General features: G+C 42.8%; 1 protein-coding gene across 1 annotated transcript in view; it reads right to left on the bottom strand.

Moving 5' to 3' along the window:
• The window catches only part of CATSPERB (cation channel sperm associated auxiliary subunit beta), a 132,862-nt gene that overhangs the window by 90,990 nt on the left and 28,168 nt on the right, over window positions 1–13,704 (bottom strand). Inside the window, exons 4-6 of the mRNA XM_062181030.1 lie at window positions 13,390–13,530; window positions 8,810–8,870; window positions 5,238–5,333 (exon numbers count right to left, since the gene is read on the bottom strand). Coding sequence (XP_062037014.1) covers window positions 5,238–5,333; window positions 8,810–8,870; window positions 13,390–13,530 — 298 coding nt within the window. The remainder of the gene's footprint in view (window positions 1–5,237; window positions 5,334–8,809; window positions 8,871–13,389; window positions 13,531–13,704) is intronic.

Here is a 13,704-nt window from a genome sequence, read left to right as displayed (position 1 = left end):
GGAGAGTTGGAGAGAGAGAGAGAGAGGGAGGGAGGGAGGGAAAGGAAGAAGGAGAAGGAGAGAGAGAGGGAGAGGGAGAGGAAGAGGGAGAAGGAGAAGGAGAAGGAGAGAGAGAGAGAGAGAGAGACAGACAGACAGACAGACAGAAAGAAAGAATCTTCCATCTGCTCATTCTCCCCCTAAATGGCCGCAACAGCCAGGTGTGGGCCAGGCTGAAACCAGGAACCTGGAACTCCATGCAGCTGGGCCATCCTCTGCTTCTTTCCCAGGCCGTTAGCAGGGAGCTGGACTGGAAGTAGAGCAGCCAGGACTTGAACCGGCGCCTGCAAGGGATGCCTGTGTTGCAGGTGACAAATTAATGTGCTGTGCCACAACACCAGCACCAGGACCTGACATTTAAAAAACTCCTCAGCTTTAATTTTTCAAAAAGATTTATTTATTTACTTACTTACTTATTTGAAAGGCAGGGTGATGGAGGTGGGGGGATAGAGAGAGATCTTTCATCCTCTGGTTCACTCCCCAAATCATCTCAACAGCCAGAGTGGGGCCAGGTTGAATCTGGGGGCCAGGAATTCCATCCTGGTCTCCCACATGGGTGGCAGGGGCCCAAGTGCTTGGGTCTTCATCTGCTGCCTCCCCAGGTACATTAACAGGAAGCTGATAGGAAGCGGAGCAGCCAGGACTGGGACCAGCACGCCCACATGGAATGCTGGTGTCACAAACAGCAATGCCAACCAACCCCGCTGCCCCAGTGCCGGCCCAGCTTTCATATTTGCTAGCTCTGGGAGATCTGTTTCTCTCCCCTCCCTTTTCAGTTCCCGATATCATCCCTGAAAAGTGCCCCAGGAAGCCCCTGCCAGTGAGGCTCTCCCCCCAGCAAGACTCTGGGCTTCAGGAAGAATGAAACCAGGCCCACTCCCGCTCACTAGGCAGGGCTAGACAATGGTCCTTTTGAAAGAGCTTAATCAAACATGGCTTTACGAATTCTGAAAATCAGAATACTATTCATGGACATGCAGGGGGTGGAGCTAGATCACAGACATTTAACATTTCTCCTTGAAAATAGTGAGAAGAAAAATCCTCATTTAATAATTTCAAAAGACAAAGATTTCTTTTTCTGCTTGGAAAAAAAAAATGAGAAAAGAGAATACAAAAAGCAAGCCAGAGCAATTTGAAAGAATACATCTGTCTGAATTTCAAAAACAGGATGTTTGAGAACAAGCTGGTATCAGTTCTTAGCTGTTTACATTCTCGGTGTAAATCTGTCTTGAATAAAATCCGCTGCAATCCCAAAGACTTTCTGCAAGCTTTTCTTTTTTCCTCCACCTTGCACGGAGCTAAATTTCCATCCAATTTGAAAGAGTGTAGCACAGGACCGCAGAGATGCCGGTAACTAAACTAATTCAGGGGCAAGTCACTGAATTCAGAGAACTCGAGGGCAAGAGAGCTTTCAGGGCTTAGAATGTGTCTGTGGGCCGTTCACCCTGGACTTCAGAGGGCTGGCAGGTGTCAGCTCGGTCTGGGAACTGAACGCCTGCAACTGACAATGCCCCCTTACTCCAGGACGCCTTTCCTAAAGTCAGAGACACGAGAAGTGGTGTCAGTTTGTATCTGATAGAGAGACGTAGGGATGAGATTTTAAAACAGTCTTTGTAGTGCTACCTCACAATTTTTGTTTTCTAAGTGTAAAACTATTCTAAAATAAAATGTTCAAGTTTGGACTGGCCCGGTGGTGCAGTGGGTTAAGCCATTACTGCAGCTCTGGCATCCCATATGGGTGCAGGTTCCAGTCCTAGCTGTTCCGCTTCTGATGTAGGCAGGCAGACAGATAGGATAAAGTGGATTAGATTTGTGAGCTGGAAGACCACTGCCCCCTGTGGGATCTTGTGCCCCTACCTGACCCCACCTGTAGGCCCACCTGCCAATCAGACTCTGTAGCCACTCCCCCTTTAGGAGTAAATAAAAGGCCTGGGGGCACAGAGGGCCTCCCCTTGCAGGCCGGGCCTTCAGGGCGCCCGGCCTATTGGCCTGCTCCCTGCCTTTGCTACTCACGCTCAGCTACCTGTGGCTGCCCATAAGCAAGTGCTTGCTGCACGAGGCTCGCTCCTGGCCTGCGCTCTGCTTGATGTGGATCCATCTTGGCTCCTAGACTTCTCTTTCTCCCCTAAATAAAGCCCTCTCTCCCCTGCACATTTCTCTCACTGAATAAAAAGCTTAAAAACCTACCATGCTGACTGGTCTACTTGAGCCAGTATTCAGAATTCTCTGAATAAGTGACAAGAACCCACAGGGTTATCAATATTGAAAATTACTAACAAGCTGGCCGATATCACTTCCAGTCCTAACGTGCCTGGGAAGCAGAAGATGGCCCAAGTCCTTGGGCCCCTGAACCTCCATGGGAGACACAGAGGAGGCTCCAGGCTTTGGCCTTGCCCAGCCCTAGCCATTGTGGCCATTTGGGGATTTGGGGTGTGAACCAGTGGACAGAAGATATCCCTCTCTCTTTCTCTCTCTCTGTGCCACACACACACACACACACACACACACACACTCTATAATTCTGACTTTCAAAAAAATAAAAGTTCAGTTCAAAACAAAACTATTTCTAGACACTGCATTTGAGTTCAGTAGTGAACGCAGGTGTCTAACTGTAACCTTAAACTAAAGCCCCGAGTCCCACTTCTCTGTGTTTGCTTCCACGTCTTTGGCATCTCAGGGAACGATAGCATCCTCACTTGACTGCTCCAGCGAGGTGGCTAGGGTTCTTCTTGGCCCTGCTCTTTCCCTCAGCCCCAGTCCAGCAGGAAGTCCTGTCAGCCGGAAGGCACTGTCTCCACTGCTGATTCCGTTTCTGGACGCTCCACGCCCTCCCCGAGCCGCCCCGGCCGTAGCTGCTGCCAGCTTCCGTTATTCCGTTTTTGCCCTCTCTCCCCTCAAGAGTCAATTCTCTACAGAGCAGCCACAGTGATCTTTTTATAAAGCAGAGACCAGAGTTGTCACCCTCCTGCTTGGAACACTCCAGGGACTTTTCATTATAATTAGAACAAAGAACACACTTTTTAAAACCATATCCCTACCATCCCTACTAGCCTCTCCAAACCGAATTATTCACCACTCTGTCATTTTTAAAAAAGACTTTATTTATTTATTTATTTATTTGAGAGGTAGAGTTATAGACAGAGAGAGGGAGATACAGAGAGAAAGGTCTTTCATCCACTGGTTCACTCCCCAAATGGCTGCAACGGAAGCCAGGAGACAGGAGCTTCCTCAGGGTCTCCCACCTGGGTGCTGGGGCCCAAGCACTTGGGTCATCTGCCCCTGTCTTCCCCTACCATAAGCAGAGGAGCTGGGTCAGAAGAGGAGCAGCCAACCACTTCCAATCCAGCTCTCTGCAATGGCCTGGGAAAGCAGTAAAAGATAGCCCAAGTCCTTGGGCCCTTGCATGCATGTGGGAGACCCAGAAGAAGCTCCTGGCTCCTGGCTTTGGATCAGTGCAACTCCGGCCATTGCAGCCATCTGGGGAGTGAACCAGAGGATGGAGGACCTCCCTCTCTCTCTCTGCCTCTCTCTCTCTCGCCTCTCTGTAATGCTGGCACTGGCCCCGCAGCGTTCTTTCAATGCTCTTCAGCAGACTGGCTTCCTTGCAGCTCCTCAAACAGACTGAATTCACTTCTGCATCGTGAGTCTGCTAAGGGTTAGTCACTTGCGAAGCTCTCTGCGGCCACAGTGCTCTGTACACAGGCGCGGAGACCTCTAGGCCCCGGGCGCAGCAGGCCATGAAACTTTCGGTCTGGCCCTGCCGAGGCAACCACGTGGGGCACTCAAAAGTCAACAGATCTATAGGAGGCTGATTTTTAAGTTGATCATTTTGTGTGGCTTGTGCATGGTGTCCTAAGTATCCAAATGGCCCTTGGCAGGAAAAATGTTCCCCACCCCTGCCTGGGTACATTTAAATATGTAAATTATTCAGATTTAAAATAAACCAAATAATTTTATTGTGTTTTTTAATACTTAAAAAAAATCTGTACAAGGAATCAAAATATGAGTCCCACAAAGCCAGTATGGCAATAACTGGTGAATAATTGGCTCACTGTCTTTCAAATTTTGGAAACTATAAAAAAAAAGTACAACATTTGTCATTTTGTTTCAGGTAATTTAATTTTGGTTAAAAGAAACAAAATGACACAGAATCAATTAAATATAACTCTGCTCCCCCCCATGTCTCATTCCCAAACTTCCCCCAATGTCGGAAACTCCTGTGCATATTTCCAGTCTGCATTTCAATATTTTGCAATAAAAATGCATGAAAGAAAAATAGCATTGCTTTGTGTGTTTTCTGATTTTTATCTTGTATTTGGAAGGCAGAATGACAATGTGAAAGAGAGAGATGGAGACAGAGATCTCCCGCCTGCTGAGTTACTCCTCAGATTCCAATAGCCAGGGCTGGGCCAGGCTACAGTGGACGTCAGTCCCGTGGGTAGCAAGGACTCCCCTGGACATCAGTCCCGTGGGTAGCAAGGACTCCCCTGGACATCAGTCATGTGGGTAGCAAGGACTCCCCTGAACGTCTTTCTTTCTTTCTTTCTTTCCTTCTTTCTTTCTTTCCTTCCTTCCTTCCTTCCTTCCTTCCTTCCTTCCTTCCTTCCTTCCTTCCTTCTTTCTTTCTTTCTTTCTTTCTTTCTTTCTTTCTTTCTTTCTTTCTTTCTTTCGACAGGCAGAGTGGATAGTGAGAGAGAGAGACAGAGAGAAAGGTCTTCCTTTGTGCCGTTGGTTCACCCTCCAATGGCCGCTGCGGCCGGCGCATCGCGCTGATCTGAAGCCAGGAGCCAGGTGCTTCTCCTGGTCTCCAATGCGGGTGCAGGGCCCAAGGACTTGGGCCATCCTCCACTGCCTTCCCAGGCCATAGCAGAGAGCTGGCCTGGAAGAGGAGCAACCGGGATAGAATGCGGCGCCCCAACCGGGACTAGAACCCGGTGTGCCGGCACCGCAAGGCGGAGGATTAGCCTGTTAAGCCACGGCGCCGGCCCACTCAATGGTTTTGAGCTCTGTTCTCAATGATATATACAGATTTATTTCCTTTATTTTATCATTTCTCCTATTTATGTCTTTCCCCCTATTTATGGACAGTTAATTTGGCCCTACTTTTTTTTATCTTACTTCAGGTAACACTGCATTAGATGGGTGTGTACCTGTCTCTTGGGAAAAAAGTGCAACCCATATTTCTCCAGGGCACTTACCTCGAACACTGTCCAGCAGAGTCCCTTCTGTGGCGTAAATATTTAATCCATGGTGTAAAGTGATCCTTACCAACCATTCTTCTACAGCTGCAACATCTGCTTGAAAACAAAATACAAGCAATCAACCAGTTTTTTCATATGTTATGTTGGTGACATTTAAGAAACTACCAACAATGAAAATCTTCCTCTTTCCAACTACTTTGACTGAATCTATGTGTCAGGTTTACCATGTTTCTCCTGAAAATATTTTGATGATAAAATAATGAGTAAATATGAAGTGATCTTGTCACAGCAATAAATCAAGATACTAACATTTTAAAAAGATTTTTACTTGAGGGGCCAGTGCTGTGGCGTAGTGGGTAAGGCTGCCGCCTGCAGTGCCAGCATCCCATATGGGCACCAGTTCAAGTCCCAGCAGCTCTACTTCTGATCCAGCTCTCTGCTATGGCCTAGGAAAGCAGTGGAAAATGGCCCAAGTCCTTAGGCCCCTGCACCCAAGTGGGAGACCCAGAAGAAGCTCCTGGCTCCTGGCTCCTGGCTTTGGGTTGGCGTAGCTCTGGCCATTGCAGCCATCTGGGGAGTGACCCAGCGGATGGAAGACCTCTCTCTCTCTCTCTCTCTCTCTCTCTCTCTGCCTCTCCTTCTCTCTCTGTGTAACTCTTTCAAGTAAAATAAATAAAAAAATACTTTTACTTGAAAGAATTACAGAGAAAATGGGAAAGATATATGGTATACACCCTAGGGTAGGCACTAATAATTTTTTAAGATAAAAGTAATAAATCAATAGTGGAGATATGCAATTGTAAAAATAATTAATATGAATAAAGACAGAAAAAGGGAGAAAAGTAAAACAGAAGAGACAGAACAAATAGAAAATAATTTGCAGGTGGTAGATTTTAATACTAATATGTCAGCAATTACATTAAATGTAAAAGGTCTACAAATACTAATTAAGAAACATTTCCAGGTGGCTGGCGCTGTGGCACAGAAGGTTAAACCTCTGCCTATGGTGCACACATCACATATGGGCACCTGTTTATGTCCCAGCTGCTCCTCTTCCAAACCAGCTCTCTGCTAATGGTCTGGGAAAGCAGTGGAAGATGGTCTAAGTGCTTGGGCCCCTGTACCCACATGGGAGACCCACAGGAAACTCCCGGCTCCTGGCTTCAGATTGGCCCGGCTCTGGCTGTTGCCGCCATCTGGGGAGTAAACCAGCAGATGGAAGACTCTCTCTCTCTCTCTGCCATAGCCTCTCTGTCACTCTGCCTCTCAAATAAATAAATAAATCTTTTTTTTTAAAAAGAAAAATAGTAAACTGAAACCTTGTAATAGAAGTCGAGGATCATCTGAATATGTAAAATCTTGGGGAGGAATAACTTAGGTAACATCAACAAGAAAGGCAACAAAATATAAGTAGTCATGAAAGTAGCAGGAATAGCAGGCAGCAAGCTACAACAATTCTTACTATACATCAGCGTTGATCTAAACATTCGTATTAATTCACTGATTTCTCACTGTGCAGTGAGTACCAGTATCATCTGCCTTTACAAATGACTTAACATGAAGCCCATGAAGACAGAGAGCAGACATCTGCTGTTCACCCCCCAGAAGCCAGAGTGCTTTCCAGGTCATTTGCAGGGGTTGGAAGTGGAGCAGGTGGGACCCGCAGGAGAGCACATATGGGATGGCCAGCATTGCAGGAGTGGCTTACCCCATTGTGCCAAAATGCCAGCCTCCTAATATTTTCAACTTGCAATGGATTTATCAGGATGTAGCCCAGTCACAAGGTAAGGAGCATCAGCATAAAGTATTCAGATTCATGGCATGGCAGAAGATAAAATTGAGCATATATGGCCTCTTTTCCCCTAAATCTTTATTTTCTGGCATATAACTCTCTGCATAGCCCATCCCCTCCTTCTATTGCATTCCTGGAACAAATATATTTCTTTTTACTCAGTCCAGGGAGTTGTCAGGAGAGGCAGAGCTTATCTGATCTTTTTCCATAAAATCTTAAGTTCTCAGAACTTGCATGAGAGGCCTCAGCACCAACACATCTTGAAAGTAAAGTGTGTAAATAAACAGTAGAAGTAGAAACAACATGTTCACTCCTTCAGTTGTCGATTCAATGTCAATATCATGTCAGGCAGCCATAACAACATAACATTCATCTTTATGTTAATGAGAGTTAGGCTACATTTTTACAAAAAGTATGATTTCCAAGATGAATTCCTTGAAAAAAATCACCAAAATTTCTAATTATAAGACCAATTTAATACAAATGAGATGCTGAAAGGGTAAAGGTCGGGACAGGATCCAGGTCAGACATCAGCACGGCGGCTTTGCTGCAGACTTTGATCCTTGATGTCTCCTCATCTGTACAACTTTTCTATCATCCCGGCCTTACTCTCACTCACCATCTTCACTCTGTGGGGCACACAGTTTGGGATGTCCTTTAACTACTCCAGAAAGACTGGCCTATAAAACACCCCCATCCCACTCTCCCAATACTCTCCCACACAGGTGTAAGGGCCCAAGGACTTGGGCCATCTTCTACTGCTTTCCTAGGCCATAGCATGGAGCTGGATCAGAAGAGGAGCAGCCGGGACTTGAACTGGCACCTATATGGGATTCTGGCACTGCAGGCAGAGGCTTAGCCCACTATACCACAGCGCCAGCCCCAGGGATACATATTATGCCTGAATATCCTCTAGTTCAATACTCACAACTCTTGGAGTTTGGCTTTTCTCCTATTTCCATCTGGATTTATACAGTAGCATATAATGTAACACTGTCACATAACAACAATAGAGTTCACAATACGATCACATAAAAGCTATTATAGCCTATAAGATTTAATGGCCGACGCCGTGGCTTAACAGGCTAATCCTCTGCCTTGTGGCGCCAGCACACCAGGTTCTAGTCCCGGTTGGGGCGCCGGATTCTATCCCGGTTGCCCCTCTTCCAGTCCAGCTCTCTGCTATGGCCCGGGAAGGCAGTGGAGGATGGCCCAAGTCCTTGGGCCCTGCACCCGCATGGGAGACCAGGAAAAGCACCTGGCTCCTGCCTTCGGATCAGCGAGATGCGCCGGCCGCAGTGGCCATTGGAGGGTGAACCAACGGCGAAAAGGAAGACCTTTCTCTCTCTCTCTCTCTCTCTCTCACTATCTACTCTGCCTGTCAAAAAAAAAAAAAAAAAAAAAAAAAAAAAAAAAGCTATTATAGCCTATAAGATTTAAGATGAATGATTCAGTCTCAACAAAATTAACTGCTGCCCAAGTTTATTAGTACTGCAATTTCCAATTTCTGAAAAAAAAGGGTTTGCTTTAAATGAAGGATAATATAAACGTATGTATGCTAGAAAAATCCATATATAATAGAATTGCTAGATAAAGTGTAAGAAGCCCAATTAAATTTGAATTAAACTACAAATAATTTTAGCAAGTATATTCCAAATACCATGTAGGACATTTACATGAGAAAATGGGAAACATTTTAACATAATGAATGCTTTTTACCTGTTAAATTTGGCAAACTAGGCCCAAGAGTAACAGGGTTAACTCAGATCACTCTTACCTGTGTTTCTTGTGATGTTTTCTCTAGGAATATCAATTAACCAGAGCACTTGATCACTGAACTTGAATAAAGAAGACATAAGAAAAAAATGTTAATAGTAGCACTTACTTTGGCATCGAAACCTTACCCTTTAAAAAAGAAAATTAAATAAAAGCATTTAATGCATATGCCCTTTACCCAGCAACTCCAATGTTAGGAATTTTTCCTACATTAAACTCACATACTCTTAATATATGAACTGAAATGTACCCAAGAATTTTTAAAAATATTTTATTTACACAAGGTAAACAATTTTTTGTAATTTATATATACCAATTTAGGAGCATAGTGATACATCCCACCCTACCCTCTCTCCTGTCCACACTGCCACCCTCCCTCCTCCTTCCTTTCTTATTCTTTTAATTTTTACAACCATAAGCTTAACCCTCCACTAAGTAAGGAATTCAACAAAAAGTAAGAAGAAAAACGAACAAAAAACAAAAACAAAAACACTGTTCCTCAACAGTTGAGACAATGTGTAAACAATAACCAAATTCCAAAATGTCAAAATTTTGCTCATATACAGTACATATTTTTGTACTCTATTAGTTACTTCAGATTAGGGAAAACATGATATTTGCCATTTGGTACTGGCTTATTCACTAAGTATAATGGTTTCCAGTACATCTATTTTGTTGCAAAAGACAATATTTCATTCTTTTTTATGGCTGAGTAGTATTCTGTAGTGTGTGTGTGTGTGTGTGTGTAAATACATTTTCTTTATCCAGTCATGGGTTAATAGATATCTGTGTTGATTCCATATCTCAGCTGTTATAAATTGAGCTGCAATAAACATGGGAGTATAGATAACTCTTTCATATGCTGATTTCATTTCATTTGGGTAAATTCAAGGATATTTTTGCATCATTGTTTCTAGTAGCAGAAGACTGGAGATAATTAAATTATTATCCATCATCATAATAATACAGCCACATAATGGAACACTATACAGTCAACACAAGTATCAGAAAGTTGCAGCATTTCTGGCTTTGTGTTTCCAGAGACAGAGCTTGGGGTTGGCAGATTATTTGAGAATTTAAGAAGGAAATTCTAGGAAAGCAGATTATTTGAGAATTTAAGAAGGAAATTCTAGGATCACAGAAACTGTAAGAATGCTGGGTTCTAAGATTTAAATATAAAGTCTGCTCAAATCCCTGAGCAACAAGCACACAGACACTCCTGGAAGACAATATTTTTATTATTTATTTGAAAGGCAGAGTTACAGAGAAAGGGAGAGATAGAGAGAGAGAGAGAGAGAGAGAGAGAGAGGTCTTCCATCCCCAGATGGCCTCAATGGCTGGAGCTGCGCCCATCCGAAGCCAGGAGCCAGGAGCTTCTTCCAGGTCTCCCATGCAGGCCATAGCAGAGAGCTGGATTGGAAGAGGAGCAGCTGGGACTAGAACCGGCATCCATATGGGATGCCTGCGCTTCAGGCCAGGGTTTTAGCTCAAGGCGCCACGGCGCCAGCCAACAATATTTAAAAAATTAGCATAAAGGCTAAAAGAGCTAAGTACAGATGAGCTGCCAGAACCAGGGTTAGGTAGTTTACAGTTTCTGCCAGGGCAAGTTGTCTGCTTTGTAGAGTAATAGTGATTTCTCAGAAGAGCGTGACAGAATCCAGAGTGGTTACAGCCTTTTCTTTCCAATGTCCAGCTTTCTTTTCATTGTCTTATTTTCAACCAAAAATGGTAAGACATGAAGAAAAACAGGAAAGTGTAACTAATAGATTTTAAAAAAGGTAGACAGTAAAATGATGGAGTCCAGATAAACAGACAAAGCCTTCAAGGCAGTTATTAAAAATAAGCACATAGTTTAAGGAAAATGTTGTCCTAATGAGGGAATGAATAGAGAGTCCCTAAGCACAAGTGACAAATATAAAAATAAAACCAGCTGGGTGTAATAAGACTGGAAAGTATAATAAATGAAGTGAAATGTTTACTGAACAGGCCTAATAGCAAATTGGAGATGGCAAAAGAGAAAGAATAAGCAAAATTAGAGTTATAGCCACTAGTATTACTACTTTAAAAAAGAGACAAATGATTAAAGAATAAAAACAGTTTTAGAGACCAATGGGACAATATCATGAATTTCCAATGTGCATAGTTGGAGTCCCAGCGAGAGACAAAAAAAGGGGGGAACAGGCCGGCGCCACAGCTCACTAGGCTAATCCTCCGCCTTGCGGCGCCGGCACACCGGGTTCTAGTCCCGGTCGGGGCACCGATCCTGTCCCGGTTGCCCCTCTTCCAGGCCAGCTCTCTGCTGTGGCCAGGGAGTGCAGTGGAGGATGGCCCAGGTCCTTGGGTCCTGCACCCCATGGGAGACCAGGAGAAGCACCTGGCTCCTGCCATCGGAACAGCGCGGTGCGCCGGCCGCAGCGCGCTACCGCGGGCGGCCATTGGAGGGTGAACCAACGGCAAAAGGAAGACCTTTCTCTCTGTCTCTCTCTCACTGTCCACTCTGCCTGTCAAAAATAAATAATAATAATAATAATAATAATAAAATAAAAAAAGGGGGGGGGGAACAGAAAGCAATTTGGAGAAATAATGGCAGGAGATTCCAAATTTGGCAACCTTACACCCAAGAAGCCCAGAGGACCCTGGTTGGGTAGATAGAACAAAGGTATTGAAAGAACTTCCAGGTAAAAAATGGCACATCACATAAAGGGACAATAATAAAGTTCACAGGTGACTTCTCATTCAGAAACAATGGTGTCGGATAACATTAGAACAACATATTCAAAATGCTGAGAAAAAATGACCAACCAGGAATTCTGAGTTTTTCAAAACTATCCTCAGAGCATCAGGGGAGCACTAAAAACTTGTGAGAACTCACAGGCAGGGACAGCAAGGTCGCTGGACACAAGACAAATACACAAAATCAACTGTCTTTCTCTACACTTGCAGTAAACAATCTGGAAATGACATTAAAGAAGAAATTCCATTTTTAATAGCATCAAAAAGAATGAAATATTAGGAATAAAATTAACAAGAGATGTATAAACTTATACTCTGAAAACTGTTAAACATCATTGAAAAAAAGGAAGAACAAAATAAGTAGAAAGATATCCCTCATTCATAGACTGAAAGGCTTATTACCCCAATTCCTCTGCAGATTCAACACAATCCCGATGAAAATCCTCATTGGCTACTTTGTAGAAATGGACAAGTTTCTTCTAAATTTCATATGGACACACAAGGGATTTAGACTAACAAATAATATTGAAAAACAAATAATATTGAAAATATTAAAAAATAATATTGAAAAAGGACTCTGCTTCCTGATTTCAAAACTTAATACAAAGTTAACAATATCAAAGCAACATGTAGCATAAGGACAACCATGTAACTCAATGTAATAGAACTGAGAATCCAGATATAAGCCCTGTTTATGGTCAACTGATTTTCAACAAAGATGACAAAGCAGTAGGGAGAGAATAACAGCCTGTGCCACAAATTGCTCCAGGAAAGCTGTATATCCACATGCAGAAGAATGAATGCAGACCCCTACCTCACACCATGTACAAAAATGAACCCAAAATGGATCACAGATGCACACACAAAAGCTATACCTGTCAACCGCTTACAAGAAAACATAGGAGTGTAATCTGCATGAGTTTGGATCTTGAAAATAGGCAAAGAATAGAAATAGAAATTTCCCCAAATAAGATATGCAAGTGGCCAATAAACACATGAAAAAATACACATCATTAGTCATTTGGGAAATACAAATCAGAATAGAAATCACAATGAGAGAGCACCTCAGACCTATTAGGATGACTATAACAAAAAGATAGGTAATAATAAAGGCTGATGAAAATGTCAAGAAATTAGAACCCAAATAAGCTGTTGGTGGAAATATAAATCAATACAATCACTGTGGAAAACAGCCTGGCAGTTCTGCAAAAAGTTAAACATGGAATTACTATTGGATCCAGCATCCAAGAGAAATAAAGGCCTACTTCCATATAAAAATTTGTATGCAAATTTCATAGTAACATTATTCATAAGCTAAAAAGTAGAACATCCAAATGTTCATTAACTGATGAGCAGATAAACGTGGTCTGAACTTACGACAGTAGTGATGTGGTACAACTCTGTGAATATACTCACAACCAATGAGTAATATAATTTAAACAAGTGGATTGTAGGGTATATGAATATATTTTAACAAAATTGTTACTAGAAAAGAATGACATTTTCAGGGGGAGAAAACCAGAGAGAATAATTGTCAGCAGGTCATACAGAGAATTCTTCAAGTTGAAAAAAATTAATATCTGATGTCAACTTGCATCTACAGAAAAGGGTGAAGCACAGTAGAAACAGTAAATATTTAGGTAAATAGTAAAACAATATATATTATTTCTTCTTTTACTTTCTTTAAAAAGTATGGCTATTCAAAGTAAAATGTACAACATGGTACTATTGAGTTTAACATGTACATAGATGGAATATTATCGAAACTACTTATTTTTAAAAACACATCCTGTAAGGAAGAGTATGTGTCTTTTTAACATAACAAAGAATAAAATTAAATGCAATTACCAAAGTTAAATTAAAGTGGAAGATGCCATTGTATGTACTATTTATGATTCCCAAGCTGGGTGCCAGTCCTCCTGATGTGAACACACTTATCACATCCTTTGAAGATAGCTCATTTTCAGTTTGGAAAAAACACTGGATTTTCTTTAGGAAAAAGAGAGAGAGAGAAAAAAACAGTAAGTAATGATAATTCACTGGAGATAGGGATGGTACTTTAACTTAAAAATGAGGGGATGGGCCTTGTGGTTCTGGGGTTAAGCCACTGCTTCGGCACCTGCATCCCGTACTGGAGAGCCTGGGGTGGAGTCCTGCCTCGGC

The sequence above is a fragment of the Lepus europaeus genome, chromosome 22, assembly GCF_033115175.1.
Source record: "Lepus europaeus isolate LE1 chromosome 22, mLepTim1.pri, whole genome shotgun sequence".
NCBI classification, from domain to species: Eukaryota; Metazoa; Chordata; class Mammalia; order Lagomorpha; family Leporidae; genus Lepus; species Lepus europaeus.
The sequence above is the reverse complement of the archived record's forward strand: the minus strand, read 5'-3'. Positions and strand labels throughout refer to the sequence as shown.